General features: G+C 33.8%; 2 protein-coding genes across 3 annotated transcripts; both read right to left on the bottom strand.

The window, feature by feature from the left end:
* Window positions 1-5904: 5904 nt before the first annotated feature.
* LOC111395693 (transmembrane protein 184A-like) lies at window positions 5905-10246 on the bottom strand. 2 transcript variants are annotated; one of them, XM_023021810.1, is made up of 6 exons: window positions 10101-10246; window positions 8050-8374; window positions 7766-7888; window positions 7221-7511; window positions 6587-6807; window positions 5905-6143 (listed from the first exon to the last, which is right to left on the bottom strand). In XM_023021810.1, the coding sequence occupies exons 2-5, from the start codon at window positions 8326-8328 to the stop codon at window positions 6601-6603; spliced, it is 900 nt and encodes a 299-aa protein (XP_022877578.1). In that variant the 5' UTR covers window positions 8329-8374; window positions 10101-10246; the 3' UTR covers window positions 5905-6143; window positions 6587-6600. The 2 variants fall into 2 exon arrangements, with proteins under 2 accessions (XP_022877578.1, XP_022877579.1); XM_023021811.1 differs by lacking the exons at window positions 5905-6143; window positions 10101-10246 and adding an exon at window positions 8992-9010 and having other exon boundaries at window positions 6601-6807.
* A 688-nt stretch (window positions 10247-10934) lies between these two features.
* Window positions 10935-14760, bottom strand: LOC111395694 (transmembrane protein 184A-like). The gene is made up of 5 exons (XM_023021813.1): window positions 14630-14760; window positions 12579-12903; window positions 12295-12417; window positions 11750-12040; window positions 10935-11337 (listed from the first exon to the last, which is right to left on the bottom strand). Exons 2-5 carry the CDS (start codon window positions 12855-12857, stop codon window positions 11131-11133), a joined length of 900 nt encoding a protein of 299 aa, XP_022877581.1. The 5' UTR covers window positions 12858-12903; window positions 14630-14760; the 3' UTR covers window positions 10935-11130.
* Window positions 14761-18001: the final 3241 nt, after the last annotated feature.

Genomic DNA, 18001 nt, shown 5'->3' with positions numbered 1-18001 from the left:
AATGATGGAATAACTTGGTTTGAGCCACCATGATAAACCAGCGGCACAAGTCAAGCTAATGACTTAAAAGAAGCGCTTCTTGGGAGGCAACCCAAGCTTTTATTTTATTTTATTTTATTTTGTTTTCAAAGTTCTAAGATAGTTTAATTTATAGCTTATTTAGGAATCATCACCCATACACCTTCTACCCATAGGTCTTGGAGTAATTAAGTTGGTTATTAGATGTTTGAGCTAAGTAATCCTTGTTCCACGAGTTTAATTTTTCAAATTTAATTTTTCAGAAACATGACGTCGCGGAACACTCAACCCAACATGGACATGGAGAAAATGGGACAAATCTCAAGTTTGGGGGAAAATGTAGAAGAAGAGTCAATCAAATGCAACACCAAGACACCACAACATCATAGGCAATACTGACATTTCAGGGAAGTCCTCCTCCTTTTCCTTTAAATTTCACATTGAGGACAATGTTTCAGTTAAGTTTGGGGGAGTGACATCATTTGCTTACATTGTTGAGTTTCTCGAATGCTTATGTGTGATTTGCTTGTTTTATGTGTTTGTGTTTTTATTCAAAAAAAAAAATCATTTCGTGTTTTTGCATGCTTGTGTGTGTTAGATAACCTTGCCGGTATTGATATGTGTAATTGAAAACATGCGTTGATTTATGAATTGTGGACGAGTTATGTGTTTGAGTTAGATTTTTGCTTATTCATGTGAAACGAAAATTATTTTTTTGCATGTGAGTTGATTGTAGCGTTGTGCATGAGTATGTTGATTTACATTTATAGGTTGAATTAGAGAACTTAGATGCTAAACCCAAACAACCATTAAACATCACAATACCCTTAAACCAAACTTAGGACGTTTGGATGATTGCGCTGTTGTAGGGAAGTTTGGAGATAAATGTGGATTTCGTGTGTGTTAATTTTTGTGTGGACTGTCTGAGACTAATGGGATGAAAATTGGGTGAAAACCTTAAGTTAGAGGTCGATTTTCGAGGATAGGTGTTTAATAAGGGACATTGCACTAATCACCGCATAAAAAAAAAAAAGATCCCAATGAGGACAACTTTAATAATCTCATTGTGAATCGTCTCTTCGTAGCCTTTATGACTCGAGTGATTAAATCTGTAAGGGTTTAAAACCTGGTGCCCTAAAGTCATCTGATTTGGGAGTCATCGCCTAAAACTCGCTACAGGGGTCATTTAGATAGCTTAAGGGAGAGACGTCCGCACAAAGGGTGATTAAAGAATAAAGATATATGTGAAGAAAAAAATTAATCAAAAAAAAAAAACAGAGAAAAAAAATAGATATCAAATGCCTTGATTAAGCCCCGAGCACTTGTTTTAGACGATTAGACCTTTGATAAGGGGTAAGTAACTTGGTTGATTCCTAGAGGTTGAAGCGGTCAAAAATAAGGAGAATCCTCATTTGTTGACATGTGGAACTACAATCAGTAAAATCTAACCAAACTTGAGTGGTGTAAGAAATTAGTATTGAAGATTTAACCCGAGGTTACACCCTTGGAAAGAGAAAAGAAAATAAGTTTGGGGGTGTGTGAATCCCACGAGTAAAGTAAGGAAAAATTTGACTTCTAAGGTCGGGAATTGGGTCAACTTATTATTGTACAACATTGCACTTGACTCTCCACACACACACCCTCGTTGTGCATTGAATAGGCGAGAATTTAACTTTTGCAATATAGCTTTGAAGTGTTTCATGGAATCGAAGTTATGTTTTTAATTCTCAGACATGAAGGCAAGCTATCTAGCGAAATTTATTTTAAGTGATTTTGTTTGTCTTGGTTGTGCTTGTGTGTCCATTAATTATTTTTATGGGTTTTGGTGTTTGCTCGAGGACAAGCAAAAGATTAAGTTTGGGGGTGTTTGATGAGTGATTTACACTCATTATATTATGCCATTAATTTCATGATTTTGCTATCTTGGAGAGTATTTTAGAAGTTCTAACAAGTGATTTTGGTGTTGTTTTGTAGATTGATGAAAATGGAGAAAACTAGAGCTAAAAGAGGTCAAATGAAGGAAATAGGCAAAAGCTAGCAAAATTGGATGAAATGACCAAAACGTAAGAGATCCAAAGTTCGAGGATTAAAATGCAATTAATCAAAAGTCGTGTCAAAACTTTAAATGAAGATCCGAGAGTTCTAGAAGCCAATTGGACAAAGGAAAGTGTCAAAGGGATCAAATTTAGTCAAGATATGATCATAAATCATTTTCCAACCAAAAAGTTTTGCGCCGGAGTTTTCGTCTCACATTTAGACTCATTTTTGACATAGAAAACGATGGAATTGGAGAATGATTTCTGAATCAAAATTGTAGTCCTTTGAATTATCTTTCCAACGCATCTTGAATCACTTCAATCGGATATCGAACGAAAAAGTTATGATAAAAATACTGAAAGCTGTATAGTGCAACCGAAGTAGTCCTCAGCGCCTAGGCGCCATGATACTGAAATTTTGACAGAAAGTCAGCGCGTAGGCGCCCAAATCGCAGCGCCTAGGCGCCGCTGTGCGAGATTAATTTTTTTAGGTTTTTACCATTCTTTTTCGGCCCAACTCATCTCCAAATCTTTCCCTAAACTCCAAGACAATATAAACACAGGATTGAAGACCTAAATGAGGGGGGAGCCGCACACTAAAAATCTATGGGATCAAGCCACGCGTTCTTGACATATTGGAGAGAAAAACAACAAGAAGGGAGATTCAAGGGAGAAATTTAAGAAGATTAACACTAAGAATTGAAGATTGGAAGCACTCATTGGAAGAGGAAGGAGATCTTGGTGCAAGAATTCCATTTTTTCTTCCACGTCTTTATTTCAAAATCGGTGATGTATTCTAAGACAATCTCCTATTTTTCTTCCATTATTATGAGTAGTTAAATTTCACGTTAGGGCGAACAATGTAATCTTTTGGAACCCTTTATTTCATGCAATTGAGATTCTAGTACTTTTTTATTTCATGTGTTGATTTTAATATTGTTCTTAATACATTTAATTACTTGATCACTAATTAGATGATTTGTGAACATTGATTGCGTAGAGATGCGGATTATTTGTTTAGACCACATATTAAAATCCGGTAAATTAATATAATGTGTAGAGACACCTATATTGATTGCTGCAGTCAGGTGTGAATTCTTAGAACCAATGTTTCGTTTAATTAAATTTAATTTGCATAGAGATATGGAATTAAACTAATTAAGTAGGCTCAATGAGAACTCGAGAGGGGTAAGTTGAATACAATAGAAGAATTCGACCGAACACTACCTTAAGTTTTATGAATCTTGATTTATGAAGTGAAGGTGACCAATAGGTGAAATTGTTCCGCCCTAATGTCCATTTATTGTTTGAATTCTCAATCACTTTTCATTGAATCCAATCACATTTTTAAGTCTTTAGAATAAAAATCATATTTAATCATTGTTTTTTTTATTTACATTCGTCAAATAGTAGTTAAAGAAAGATTAAATTAAGTGCTACAAAATAGTCCTCGTGGGATCGATAACCGGACTCTTAGGTCCACTATTACTTGTTAGGGATCGTACACTTGTGAAACAAAATTATACAACATACGACCTCCGTCGCCCCAGAATGGAAGGGATTATCTCGTAGTTCTTGGTCTGTGAAGATGTGTTGGATATTTAAAATATTAGTACTTGGACGAGGGAACAACTTGTAATCGAGAGTTAGAAAGGAGAGTAACAGAACAAGCAAAATTGAATGTGGTCTCTACTTCAATAATTTCTATAATTCAATGTTTTATTTGATACTAGTATTTTAATTTGAATTAACTAATGGAAATCAATCTCAAATTACGTGTAGTTTAGATTATGCGCTTATTTGAGCCCCATTATTATTCTAAGAATGTATTTTAGAATGACAGTTTGATGAGAAATGTGTGGTTAAAAAATAAGGAAAAATTTCGAGTTTGCGTGTAATATAATTTTATTGAAAAATGTGATTGCAATGAAGAAAAAGAAAAATATATTTTGAAAATAATGAGGATCAAACAAGGGCTATATTTTTTAGCATCATTTTATCAATCAAGATTGATTGATTCTTAAAATATGTTATTAAAGCTATGAATGAAAAATAGCAAAAATTATTGGTCACACACAATCTCAAGGATGTGAGTGATCACGTGATAAACCCCCCATGCACCAAATAGATTAATTAAAAAGTTGAGCATGTTCTTGATATGATCATATTTTTAGTAATTTTGATTAAAGTTGTAAATCCCCTAAAACGTGTGGTTTGAATTAATTATATACTTTGACTTAAATTTTAATCTAACTTTTTAGTTGAACCAAATGGGACTATATAAGCTAACGTTTCACTTGTAAGTCAGCTAGTAAAATGTTGTATTGATCATCAAGTCATACAAATTTAACTCGTACTTTGCTAACCAACTAAACGTGTTCTAGTTTTAGACCTTTCGCGTTGTACCTCAAATTCAACAAAATGTATGCATAACCATTGACATTATTTTCAACAATTTTCAACCTAACTCGATGCATGAAAATTTAGTGATAAATGTTATCGACACCTTATGTGTATTTCTGTAAGTTTTTTGGTGAATCAAGACATAATTATTTGGTGGTTCGCTCTTTATATAATTAAATATTTACATATAAATCTTAAGTCTCGAAAATAAGGGATTAATTACGGTGCTACATAGAATTACACATCCTTCTTCTTTAATCCCGTCAATTTTTAGTTTTTTTAATTGATTCCATCAAATATAACAACATAGAATACAAGTCGAAAGGATGTCTTTATTTTTTGTTAAAAAAATAAAAAGGAATAAAGTAAACCTTTTTTTTTTTTTTTTCCATAGCCATTAGTTTCCACGATCGTTCCTTGTCAAATTTGTTGTTCCTCTCAAAATCATTTGTCTCCATTCGCACTTCGTAGCTTTCAATGAATGACAGTTTGGTGGCCACACTTTGAAAAATGTTTTTCTATAGCCTACAAATGAAATGGGGTTCTGGAATTTCATCCATTCGAATTTAGAGGAACACAGAATGGTTACGCAAATAGGTGGAGAAAAAAACAGTGTGGAATTAAGAGAGAAATAAGATGATTTTGTGTTACCTACGTTATGGATAAATCTGTTTGTACAGTCCACCTAGAAGAACACAGAATGGTTATGCAAATAGGTGGAGAAAAAAACTGTGGGGAATTAAGAGAGAAATAAGATGATTTTGTGTTACCTACGTTATGGATAAATCTGCTTGTACAGTCTGAGGTGGACTGTACAAGCTTACATCCCCTCACAGCTCGGGGAGCCAGCCATTTTTTTGCCATTTTTTTATTGTGTAGGGCCCTCGAGCTATAAGGAAAGTGTCAACCGAACTGTCAAACTAACTATTTGTGCAGTTCAATTAATTATGCGCAAACCACCGTCCACTTAGAAAATATGACAATATCATTAGCAGAAACATATTTTAATTTCCGTTTGACATGGCTTTTGAGAAGTCAAAAATAAACTTTTGAGACCCAAAGCTTCTTTTTTCAATGAAATGTAAAAAGGAAAAATCAAAATTTTCTAAAGGTCTATTATAAACGATAAAAAGTTCTATTCAACCGTGGGGGCTAGTTTTATCTCCATTTTTCAAGAAAAATACTCTCTATCCCATAAAGATATGCTTATTTTCATCTTTGCACAAATTTAAAAAATGTAATTAATACAACTAGAAATACAAAATTTACTTACATTTTTCCTAATACACCTTTACATTAAAAAATGATTTAAATAAGAATAGTTCATATTTTTTAATAGGGACATATTAGAAAACTAAAAAATCAACTATACTTTCAAAAAGAAAAGTAGCCTATAATTTGGATCAAAAGAACAAAAAAAGCAAGTCTATATTAAAGGAACCAAGAGAGTAACAAATTATTTATCTCTTATTAGCATCTACTCGTCTCCCGATAACACACAAAAGTACAATGCATGGTTCAACCACTTCACAACAAACTACACGTCCGACAGTTCCAATACCTATGTTATTTTGCAACACTTCGCCATATATTCATTATACATGCGCAAACATAATGCATCTGAGTCTCGACATGAATGGCACCAGTACACACCACAATACAACTATAATGTTGCTCGAAATATACCTTAAGATTTCCAATCACTCTTTCTTTTTGTCACTGGTTTCTGAAACTGAAGCATTGCGGTAAGGTGCAGCTGTGTATGCATATTGCATCAAGCGTGAGAAGAAAACCATCTCCACAATCACTAACATGTTCTGAAGAGCTTCCTGGACGTGCTCCACGTCGAGCCAGAAATGATTCGATTTTACTATTCCCATTGCTACAAGAATGTCAAGCAGAATTCCCTGGGAAAGGATAGAAAACGCATCTAAATAATCATTTCACAATCGATAAATGTTTGAAGAGGAGAGAAAGCAAAGAACACGCAAGCTACCAGCAAGCTACCAATTCCACCTATATATGGGACATGTTTTGCAAGGCTTTTAAAAAGCCAAAAAAATTGTTTTTGAGGCTAAGAAGATACTTTTGAACGTGTTTGGATAATTTTCTAGAAGTTCTTTGTATACCTTAAGATTTCCAATCACTCTTTCTTTTTGTCACTGGTTTCTGAAACTGAAGCATTGCGGTAAGGTGCAGCTGTGTATGCATATTGCATCAAGCGTGAGAAGAAAACCATCTCCACAATCACTAACATGTTCTGAAGAGCTTCCTGGACGTGCTCCACGTCGAGCCAGAAATGATTCGATTTTACTATTCCCATTGCTACAAGAATGTCAAGCAGAATTCCCTGGGAAAGGATAGAAAACGCATCTAAATAATCATTTCACAATCGATAAATGTTTGAAGAGGAGAGAAAGCAAAGAACATGCAAGCCACCAATTCCACCTATGTATGGGACATGTTTTGCAAGGCTTTTAAAAAGCCAAAAAAATTGTTTTTGAGGCTAAGAAGATACTTTTGAACGTGTTTGGATAATTTTCTAGAAGTTCTTTGTTCAATTAGAAGATCTCTTTTGAAAAAGCTGGTCCAAGGCGACTAACTCTTGAAGCTCCTCTACAAGAAGTAGAAGTAGAAGTTATGCCAAATGGACCCAAAACCCACTTCAACCCTTGGTTAATCTTTTAATTTGAAAAGTATAAAACTTCTTGAAACTTGGTATACTAGACTGGTGTTTCAGAAGATTATATACGATAAGCATACCTGCCAGAAACAGAAGAAGACGATGCCTTTGACGCACAAAAACTTGGCAAGTGGTTTATGCGGTGCTAACTCTTTCGCAAAAACATGGTAGAAAACCACAAGGGAATACAATGCCAAAGAAACAGAAACGTTCAAGATCATGGTGAATGTCCAGCTGAGCCAACTGGGATATATTCCAAGAAGCTGAAGAGCTATCATCAAGACAGAGCAAACTGGGCGAATTACCACAAACTGCCATGTCCATTGCTTGAGAAGCTTTAAATTCTTATGGTCCAGATGGACAGCGTGAGGCTGCAATTGCCAAAATGGTGCATTTAGACATTACTGTGGTTCATGAGGTTAAAAACAGACTGAAAAATTCATAATTATGAAGATTCAAGAGGCAAGATGATGGCTTGCATTTGCTTTAAATTATGAGAATAATTCCATTTAAAAATATCACAAACAAATCAAGTTGGATGATAATACGTCCCAAGGGTGAAGATTAACATACTGCTAATTTATCACATTACAACATCCATTGGTTGAAGAATGGAGAGCTCGACCTGGAAAAGAGTCATTGGGAATGAGTGGTGAATCTCTCTTCCTTTAATTTCATCAGGCACTATATTTTTGCTGATAGATATGTTCAAATAAGTATACATCAAAGCCAAAAACTTAGCCATCACCTACACTTCATCAAAAGATAAAGTTAATTCCCACCACAAAAAAAAAAAAAAAGTTGATAAAGCAGGCAAAAATAAAGTGCTATGCGTGAATTATCCAACTTGGCTCTGATGACTAAAACCACAAGTTGGAGTTACAGAATGCGTAGTCGTTGAACATTTACCAGAGCCTCATAGCATTCTTTGACAGAATCCAAGAATGTGAAAAATGTTGCGCTCCCACGAATGTCTAGCAGACCAACGTAGGAGTCAATGGCATATAATGGAGCCATGAGGACAATAATTACTATTGCCTTCTGTTCCTTTGGCTTCTTCCAAGATTGGAAATGTTCAGATACAAGCTGTATCGCAAAGTGTAGAGTGAGCATTACACATACAGTGGACCCCATCAGTGTGAGTTTCCCGCGGTCCATTCCGGAGAAATCCTTTGGTAGATATTCCATTCTGGAAGTATCTTCTGGTAGCCAATCTTAAGATCACTCTTTCAACCTGCAAGTAGATGCTTAATTTCAAATTGCAACCATTTATGTCAAATTTCCTATCAACCAAACCAGAAGTGCAAATTTTTGAAGAATATGACTCCTGGTAATAAATTTTTTTCTTTCTTGTTCACCGTTCTCTCCACATAGGGACAGTGGAAATTTAAAAATTAAAACAGTTTAAATTGCAGGTAAAACATCTTCTGAATAACCTCTTGCATATACATTATCTCACTTCTCTTTATTTTTCCATAGAACAGATAACTTTTATCAACTTTTTGTGAAAAATGCAGGGAAATGTCTAAAATCTACTGTTAAGAGCATATGTAAATTTGCATACCCAAAAAAAAAATATTTACCATCTGGATAAACAACGTAAATATGATTTTCTTCCACCTAAATAATAAAATCATAAATATTCAAGTGTACGACAATCTAGCTAAAAATTCAGCTCCTTACGGCATATCCCAATTTACTGTAGCAGAATAAAATTCAGCGGTATTCATTCAATTTTACTTAATAATAAGATTACAATAACCAATATTTTCCACTACTATCACTTCAGAAACAATCATGGAAAAACAGAATCATATACGTCTATGTAACAAGAGATTAAGAACTAAACACCTGTGGCAAATACATTATGAAATCTGATGATGGGTAGCAAAGATGAACTCTTAAGGTCATAAACATAGAAATACGTAGTCACCTCAACCTTGCAACAATGAGCACCCATATTAAATGAGACAATAACCAGCTAAAGCTTGAAGCGAGGAGCTTCATTAATAAGTCTTCACCTCAGACCGAGAGGCAAGAAGTGAGGAAATATGACAATCATGCGCCATGCAATGACAACTGTGCATAGCCTACTTGTATATACCGACATAAAGTGCTCAAGGTCAATCTAGAATTGCAGAATGCCTCCACTAGAGGAGGAGCAGCCATCACCTTATCTTGCATAAGGGCTGGCTCCCAAAAGACTTGGTAATCAGAAATCATGACAATAAAAATACTTTATGCATCATGCTCCATTCAATGTTTAGCCAAATCTTCCTCTCTCAAGTCTCACCAACCACAATATTCTCCCCAACCATTGCTCTGCCCATATCATTTCCCTTCACTTGGATTTTGGTACTCTTTAGCGATAACTTTTGTCTTCACCGAAAGTCAGATCAATGCCTCAAATCCTCATTTTGATAAAAAAGAAAAAAAGAATTAACAATGCTTAAATCCTAATCTACTAATGGCATGTTGGTAAGTTGTTTATTCTACTATCCAGTCCACTAATATGTGCCAAACAATTTTTTTATTTTTTATGTTACAGCAAATCCCACCTATTCAATTTCTCGTTTGAAATCGAGTCTTATCAAAGTAAGGTTCAGTATATAATCAACCCAACCAAACCCTGTTTTAGAGACAGATCAGCACTCTATCACATACACTGATACAGCTCTTTCTGGTTTGCAGCCTAATCTTCCTTTCCTCCTCATATTATTAAGAAGGCAAGAAAAAAAAATGAAATTATTATTATTATTATTATTTTGAGGACCTACGATTAAATTCCCAAATTGCAACAAGAACAGTACGCGGTAAGACCCAGCTAAAAAACGCCAAGCTTAACCGGATTATTCAGTTTTCCATTAACACTTCAATCCAGTTTTCAACAATCTTATTCCAACGCTGGTGATTTCTTCCAATTGAAATTGCAAAACACAGAGAATCAAAGAGATACTTACAGAATCCGGGCTGTTGATGTATAATTTGATGGCTGGGATAAGATCAATAACAAGATAAGTTAAAGTGTTTCGATGAAGAAATCAAGAAAATATTATTGATATGAAACAAGATAACTAACGCCCCCCCCCCCCTCCTCCGCAATCAGGCTGTGTGTAGATTTTTTTTCCCTCATATTTCACATTATTGTGTCGTCACAGCGTTTCTACACGTTTATTTTAACAGTAAGGCATTGCAATTTATTCTAAAATACTTATAGTAAAAATGATCTTTGTTATCAATTTATTGGAAGATTTGATGAATTTCATACGAATTAATTAAAATAAAATTTAGCATAAAAATTTAAAAGAAGAAAATTGTACTCTCAAAATTCAATTTCTATTATTCAATTTTTTTGTAACGATGAAATGCTATAAATGAGGAATCTTTTTATATTACGTTTTATACATAAAAATTAATTATTAATACATAAATTTAAACATTCATTAAAATTTCTACATACATGAACATAAATAAATTCATCTATAATGACTCTAGATTCATATAATTGAAAATTCATCAAGTGAGAATTCATTGAATCTTGATTAATATAAATGTTAATTTATTGAGAATTATTAATTAATAACATAAATTTCATAAAAGACAATAATTATGTGATATTTATTATATATCGAAAAATGAAAAGTAAAGTATTGTTGAAATAATTGAATTATAGAAAGGTTAAAATGATTCAAAAAATGATTCACCCTCGATGCGATACTTTAATATATTATAGATTATAGATAATACTTTAAACCAAATTTTGACAAGGGTACAGTTGACTTAATTTTTGAAAAAAGTACAATGCATGGTTCAACCACTTCACAACAAACTACACGTCCGACAGTTCCAATACCTATGTTATTTTGCAACACTTCGCCATATATTCATTACATGCGCAAACATAATGCATCTGAGTCTCGACATGAATGGCACCAGTACACACCACAATACAACTATAATGTTGCTCGAAATATACCTTAAGATTTCCAATCACTCTTTCTTTTTGTCACTGGTTTCTGAAACTGAAGCATTGCGGTAAGGTGCAGCTGTGTATGCATATTGCATCAAGCGTGAGAAGAAAACCATCTCCACAATCACTAACATGTTCTGAAGAGCTTCCTGGACGTGCTCCACGTCGAGCCAGAAATGATTCGATTTTACTATTCCCATTGCTACAAGAATGTCAAGCAGAATTCCCTGGGAAAGGATAGAAAACGCATCTAAATAATCATTTCACAATCGATAAATGTTTGAAGAGGAGAGAAAGCAAAGAACATGCAAGCCACCAATTCCACCTATGTATGGGACATGTTTTGCAAGGCTTTTAAAAAGCCAAAAAAATTGTTTTTGAGGCTAAGAAGATGCTTTTGAACGTGTTTGGATAATTTTCTAGAAGTTCTTTGTTCATTTAGAAGATCTCTTTTGAAAAAGCTGGTCCAAGGCGACTGACTCTTGAAGCTCCTCTACAAGAAGCAGAAGGAGAAGTTATGTCAAATGGACCCAAAACCCACTTCAACCCTTGGTTAATCTTTTAATTTGAAAAGTATAAAACTTCTTGAAACCGGTATACTAGACTGGTGTTTCCGAAGATTATATACGATAAGCATACCTGCCAGAAACAGAAGAAGACGATGCCTTTGACGCACAAAAACTTGGCAAGTGGTTTATGCGGTGCTAACTCTTTCGCAAAAACATGGTAGAAAACCACAAGGGAATACAATGCCAAAGAAACAGAAACGTTCAAGATCATGGTGAATGTCCAGCTGAGCCAACTGGGATATATTCCAAGAAGCTGAAGAGCTATCATCAAGACAGAGCAAACTGGGCGAATTACCACAAACTGCCATGTCCATTGCTTGAGAAGCTTTAAATTCTTATGGTCCAGATGGACAGTGTGAGGCTGCAATTGCCAAAATGGTGCATTTAGACATTACTGTGGTTCATGAGGTTAAAAACAGACTGAAAAATTCATAATTATGAAGATTCAAGAGGCAAGATGATGGCTTGCATTTGCTTTAAATTATGAGAATAATTCCATTTAAAAATATCGCAAACAAATCAAGTTGGATGATAATACGTCCCAAGGGTGAAGATTAACATACTGCTAATTTATCACATTACAACATCCATTGGTTGAAGAATGGAGAGCTCGACCTGGAAAAGAGTCATTGGGAATGAGTGGTGAATCTCTCTTCCTTTAATTTCATCAGGCACTATATTTTTGCTGATAGATATGTTCAAATAAGTATACATCAAAGCCAAAAACTTAGCCATCACCTACACTTCATCAAAAGATAAAGTTAATTCCCACCACAAAAAAAAAAAAAAAGTTGATAAAGCAGGCAAAAATAAAGTGCTATGCGTGAATTATCCAACTTGGCTCTGATGACTAAAACCACAAGTTGGAGTTACAGAATGCGTAGTCGTTGAACATTTACCAGAGCCTCATAGCATTCTTTGACAGAATCCAAGAATGTGAAAAATGTTGCGCTCCCACGAATGTCTAGCAGACCAACGTAGGAGTCAATGGCATATAATGGAGCCATGAGGACAATAATTACTATTGCCTTCTGTTCCTTTGGCTTCTTCCAAGATTGGAAATGTTCAGATACAAGCTGTATCGCAAAGTGTAGAGTGAGCATTACACATACAGTGGACCCCATCAGTGTGAGTTTCCCGCGGTCCATTCCAGAGAAATCCTTTGGTAGATATTCCATTCTGGAAGTATCTTCCGGTAGCCAATCTTAAGATCACTCTTTCAACCTGCAAGTAGATGCTTAATTTCAAATTGCAACCATTTATGTCAAATTTCCTATCAACCAAACCAGAAGTGCAAATTTTTGAAGAATATGACTCCTGGTAATAATTTTTTTTCTTTCTTGTTCACCGTTCTCTCCACATAGGGACAGTGGAAATTTAAAAATTAAAACAGTTTAAATTGCAGGTAAAACATCTTCTGAATAACCTCTTGCATATACATTATCTCACTTCTCTTCATTTTTCCATAGAACAGATAACTTTTATCAACTTTTTGTGAAAAATGCAGGGAAATGTCTAAAATCTACTGTTAAGAGCATATGTAAATTTGCATACCCAAAAAAAAAATATTTACCATCTGGATAAACAACGTAAATATGATTTTCTTCCACCTAAATAATAAAATCATAAATATTCAAGTGTACGACAATCTAGCTAAAAATTCAGCTCCTTACGGCATATCCCAATTTACTGTAGCAGAATAAAATTCAGCGGTATTCATTCAATTTTACTTAATAATAAGATTACAATAACCAATATTTTCCACTACTATCACTTCAGAAACAATCATGGAAAAACAGAATCATATACTTCTATGTAACAAGAGATTAAGAACTAAACACCTGTGGCAAATACATTATGAAATCTGATGATGGGTAGCAAAGATGAACTCTTAAGGTCATAAACATAGAAATACATAGTGATCTCAACCTTGCAACAATGAGCACCCATATTAAATGAGACAATAACCAGCTAAAGCTTGAAGCGAGGAGCTTCATTAATAAGTCTTCACCTCAGACCGAGAGGCAAGAAGTGAGGAAATATGACAATCATGCGCCATGCAATGACAACTGTGCATAGCCTACTTGTATATACCGACATAAAGTGCTCAAGGTCAATCTAGAATTGCAGAATGCCTCCACTAGAGGAGGAGCAGCCATCACCTTATCTTGCATAAGGGCTGGCTCCCAAAAGACTTGGTAATCAGAAATCATGACAATAAAAATACTTTATGCATCATGCTCCATTCAATGTTTAGCCAAATCTTCCTCTCTCAAGTCTCACCAACCACAATATTCTCCCCAACCATTGCTCTGCCCATATCATTTCCCTTCACTTGGATTTTGGTACTCTTTAGCGATAACTTTTGTCTTCACCGAAAGTCAGATCAATGCCTCAAATCCTCATTTTGATAAAAAAGAAAAAAAGAATTAACAATGCTTAAATCCTAATCTACTAATGGCATGTTGGTAAGTTGTTTATTCTACTATCCAGTCCACTAATATGTGCCAAACAATTTTTTTATTTTTTATGTTACAGCAAATCCCACCTATTCAATTTCTCGTTTGAAATCGAGTCTTATCAAAGTAAGGTTCAGTATATAATCAACCCAACCAAACCCTGTTTTACAGACAGATCAGCACTCTATCACATACACTGATACAGCTCTTTCTGGTTTGCAGCCTAATCTTCCTTTCCTCCTCATATTATTAAGAAGGCAAGAAAAAAAAATGAAATTATTATTATTATTATTATTTTGAGGACCTACGATTAAATTCCCAAATTGCAACAAGAACAGTACGCGGTAAGACCCAGCTAAAAAACGCCAAGCTTAACCGGATTATTCAGTTTTCCATTAACACTTCAATCCAGTTTTCAACAATCTTATTCCAACGCTGGTGATTTCTTCCAATTGAAATTGCAAAACACAGAGAATCAAAGAGATACTTACAGAATCCGGGCTGTTGATGTATAATTTGATGGCTGGGATAAGATCAATAACAAGATAAGTTAAAGTGTTTCGATGAAGAAATCAAGAAAATATTATTGATATGAAACAAGATAACTAACGCCCCCCCCCCCCCCCCCCCCNATATAAAACAAAAAAACAACCCCCCCCCCCCCCCTCCTCCGCAATCAGGCTGTGTGTAGATTTTTTTTCCCTCATATTTCACATTATTGTGTCGTCACAGCGTTTCTACACGTTTATTTTAACAGTAAGGCATTGCAATTTATTCTAAAATACTTATAGTAAAAATGATCTTTGTTATCAATTTATTGGAAGATTTGATAAATTTCATACGAATTAATAAAAATAAAATTTAGCATAAAAATTTAAAAGAAGAAAATTGTACTCTCAAAATTCAATTTCTATTATTCAATTTTTTTGTAACGATGAAATGCTATAAATGAGGAATCTTTTTATATTACGTTTTATACATAAAAATTAATTATTAATACATAAATTTAAACATTCATTAAAATTTCTACATACATGAACATAAATAAATTCATCTATAATGACTCTAGATTCATATAATTGAAAATTCATCAAGTGAGAATTCATTGAATCTTGATTAATATAAATGTTAATTTATTGAGAATTATTAATTAATAACATAAATTTCATAAAAGACAATAATTATGTGATATTTATTATATATCGAAAAATGAAAAGTAAGGTATTTTTGAAGTAATTGAATTATAGGAAAGTTAAAATGGTTCAAAAAATGATTCACCCTCCTCGATGCGATACTTTAATATATTATAGATTATAGATAATACTTTAAACCAAATTTTGACAAGGGTACAGTTGACTTAATTTTTGACCTAATGTCATGTGACATTTTATTATTAAACAATTTAAAATACAGTCAATTTTTTCATACACTCATCTACTATCACATATATTACTATCAACCTTTCTGTCATTTTTCTTCTATCAAAATACATTAATCCTTTTGATGATACATGATAGAGTGTCAAATATAATATATACTCTGTGTATACAACTAGTTTAATCTAAAATCGAGTTACATGTTTGAGCATACACTATACTTTACAAAATATTACGTTCACTTACCTTACATTGCTTTGCACCCGATTGCTCACTGAACTTTGTTAAGTTGCACTCCATCGCTCACCGGCTAGCTTCTGTCTCTTCCAAGCGCCTACGTGGCTGATGGTTTTACACGTGGTCGTTAAAAACTCAAACAGAATAAATGAAATGCTACATACGAAAATGATGAAGCCATGTATTTAATTACCCAACTCCCAAACAAGCCAATTTTACGAAAAATTTCGTTTATTAAAATATAAAAATCGTTACAAATTGTATTTTTGATAAATATAAGTGATGTTGACCTTCTTGTAATTACAAGATTGCGAAAATCCTCTGATTAATAATCTAAATATTTGAAGACGAGAAGTCACGTGACTTGAATCCTGATCTTCGAGAACTTGTTGAAAATTTGATTTGTTAAGACTTGACTTGTTCAGCACTTGGATTTCATGGCTTGGACTTGAACTTAAATTTGATTTAATTGAAATGAGACTTTGATCTTTTTGAACTTGGCGTGAACCTGTGCGATACAAAGAGGATTTTGACCTTATTGAGGTTCGCTAGATTTGGATTTGAGAAGATTTCTTCTCTTCCCTTGGCTTTGGAATTTCTTAAGCAATTCGTGATTGTCTTCTATACTTTCACTTTTTGCTTGCTTTCACTTTCTCCCCTCCTTTATGGACCCTTGGTCCTATTTATAGGGAAAAAATCATTCTAATTTTGATAATTACTCAATAATTGAGTAATTATGATTTTATTTATTTATTTAAAAAGTGAAAATGAGCCTTTTGATTTTATGGATTTTTGTAGACTTTGATTTAATTGAGCTAATGATTTAAATCGATCCAATCCATTTTCTTTATTATTTATTTATTTTGATATCTACACCAATTTGAAAGCATGATATCAAAATCAAATAGAAGAAGAACAAGATAGAAACTAACCTTCATCTCTCTCAAATCTAAGATTACAAATTGGGAGAACCCTAACCCCAAATCAATTTGATCTTAAAATAAAAGGCACGATAAGGGTATATTGCTCAGTCCCTTGGCATGGAGAAAACAAACGGAGGTATTGCAGAAAATTTTTCCCTAATATCACTGCTACTACATCGGTGGGTCCAATTAATGTTGTATTGATATTTATTCTAGTTTACTTGGGTAATTTTTGGTTAAAATAGCATGCATTTGTTGTCATAAGTAAATTTTGCCCAAATCAGTGTATGTGTTGTTGCAAATATAGATTTATGTTCTCGTGGAATATGGGTATATTTCTTATTCCTGCAGTTTACATGTCTATACAAAACTATGAAACATGGTGGAATTAGGATGTTATCTTTGCTTGTAACATTACTTAGAAAAGAACTTGAACCCAAATTGCTTGAAAAATGATTTTGTTACCGTCCATATATTGATGGAACAAGAGGTGATATATTTTGAGACAATGGGTTTGCACCAAATTTATGTGATAAAAAATTGTGTGTAGTATTGTGATGTTTCATTAAGATTATTGTTTTTCTGTCTGATAGGAAAGAACAAGGGGATTTGCCATAGTTGCAGACAGCCTATGCACCAATTGTGGATATGCCCCAAAAAGCAACGATGTCCAGAGTATGCCGATGTTTTCATGAAATTGATGGAAATAGTAAAGACCAAAAACATAGGTCGGTAATTTTTTTGTTACACTAGAGATCGAGGGTTTTTTTAGTGGAGTGACGTCTCGCCGGACAAATGAAAACCATTAAAGGATGACAGTTAGCCTAGTGGTGATAATGAAGAACGCAATATGGTTCCAATTGAAGATCTGTCGCTTCGATTTACAAGTGTTGCTCAAATTACCTAAAAAAGGACTTCAGTATATCATTAAACTTAACCTTTGCACGGGTGATGGAGTCATAGGAGATAGTGGTGAACGAAGAGGAAGAGAGTTGTGAAAAACTTCCACATTGTACTCAAGGAGAACTAGATTTTTCATGTTTGTGTGTTGTTGAAGTATACTATTGTTAACTTTCTTTCTTTTCGATGGTCGATGTTGTGATGTGCTGGAGCCTATCAATAGCGTAATTAGTTTAAATATGTTGTTAATACTTATGTTAAATGTTATTTATTGAAATCTTTACTGCTGAAACCTTTACTGTTGGTAGTGTAAAATATGTTAAATGTTATGTTGTTGGTATTTTTCTGGTACATAGAGTTCCTATATATCAAGCATTAATGGAGTGTTATATGATCACACGGTTATTTTAGTTTACCTTTTTATGTT

This window comes from Olea europaea, chromosome 6 (genome assembly GCF_002742605.1).
Source record: "Olea europaea var. sylvestris chromosome 6, O_europaea_v1, whole genome shotgun sequence".
NCBI classification, from domain to species: domain Eukaryota; kingdom Viridiplantae; phylum Streptophyta; class Magnoliopsida; order Lamiales; family Oleaceae; genus Olea; species Olea europaea.
This window is presented reverse-complemented; position numbering and strand designations above follow the sequence as displayed.

Bases quoted from the DNA above. Each gene is read 5' to 3' on its own strand.
- LOC111395694 (XM_023021813.1), bottom strand. From the start codon at position 12,857: ATGGAATATCTACCAAAGGATTTCTCTGGAATGGACCGCGGGAAACTC. The intron at 12,418-12,578 runs GTAAATGTTCAA...GATGAAGTGTAG, and splicing joins AAGAATGCTATGAGGCTCTG to GTGATGGCTAAGTTTTTGGC. The intron at 11,338-11,749 runs GTATGCTTATCG...ATCCTTTCCCAG, and splicing joins TCTTCTTCTGTTTCTGGCAG to GGAATTCTGCTTGACATTCT.
- LOC111395693 (XM_023021810.1), bottom strand. From the start codon at position 8,328: ATGGAATATCTACCAAAGGATTTCTCCGGAATGGACCGCGGGAAACTC. The intron at 7,512-7,765 runs GTCGAGCTCTCC...TGGCAATTGCAG, and splicing joins TCCCAATGACTCTTTTCCAG to CCTCACGCTGTCCATCTGGA. The intron at 6,808-7,220 runs GTATGCTTATCG...ATCCTTTCCCAG, and splicing joins TCTTCTTCTGTTTCTGGCAG to GGAATTCTGCTTGACATTCT.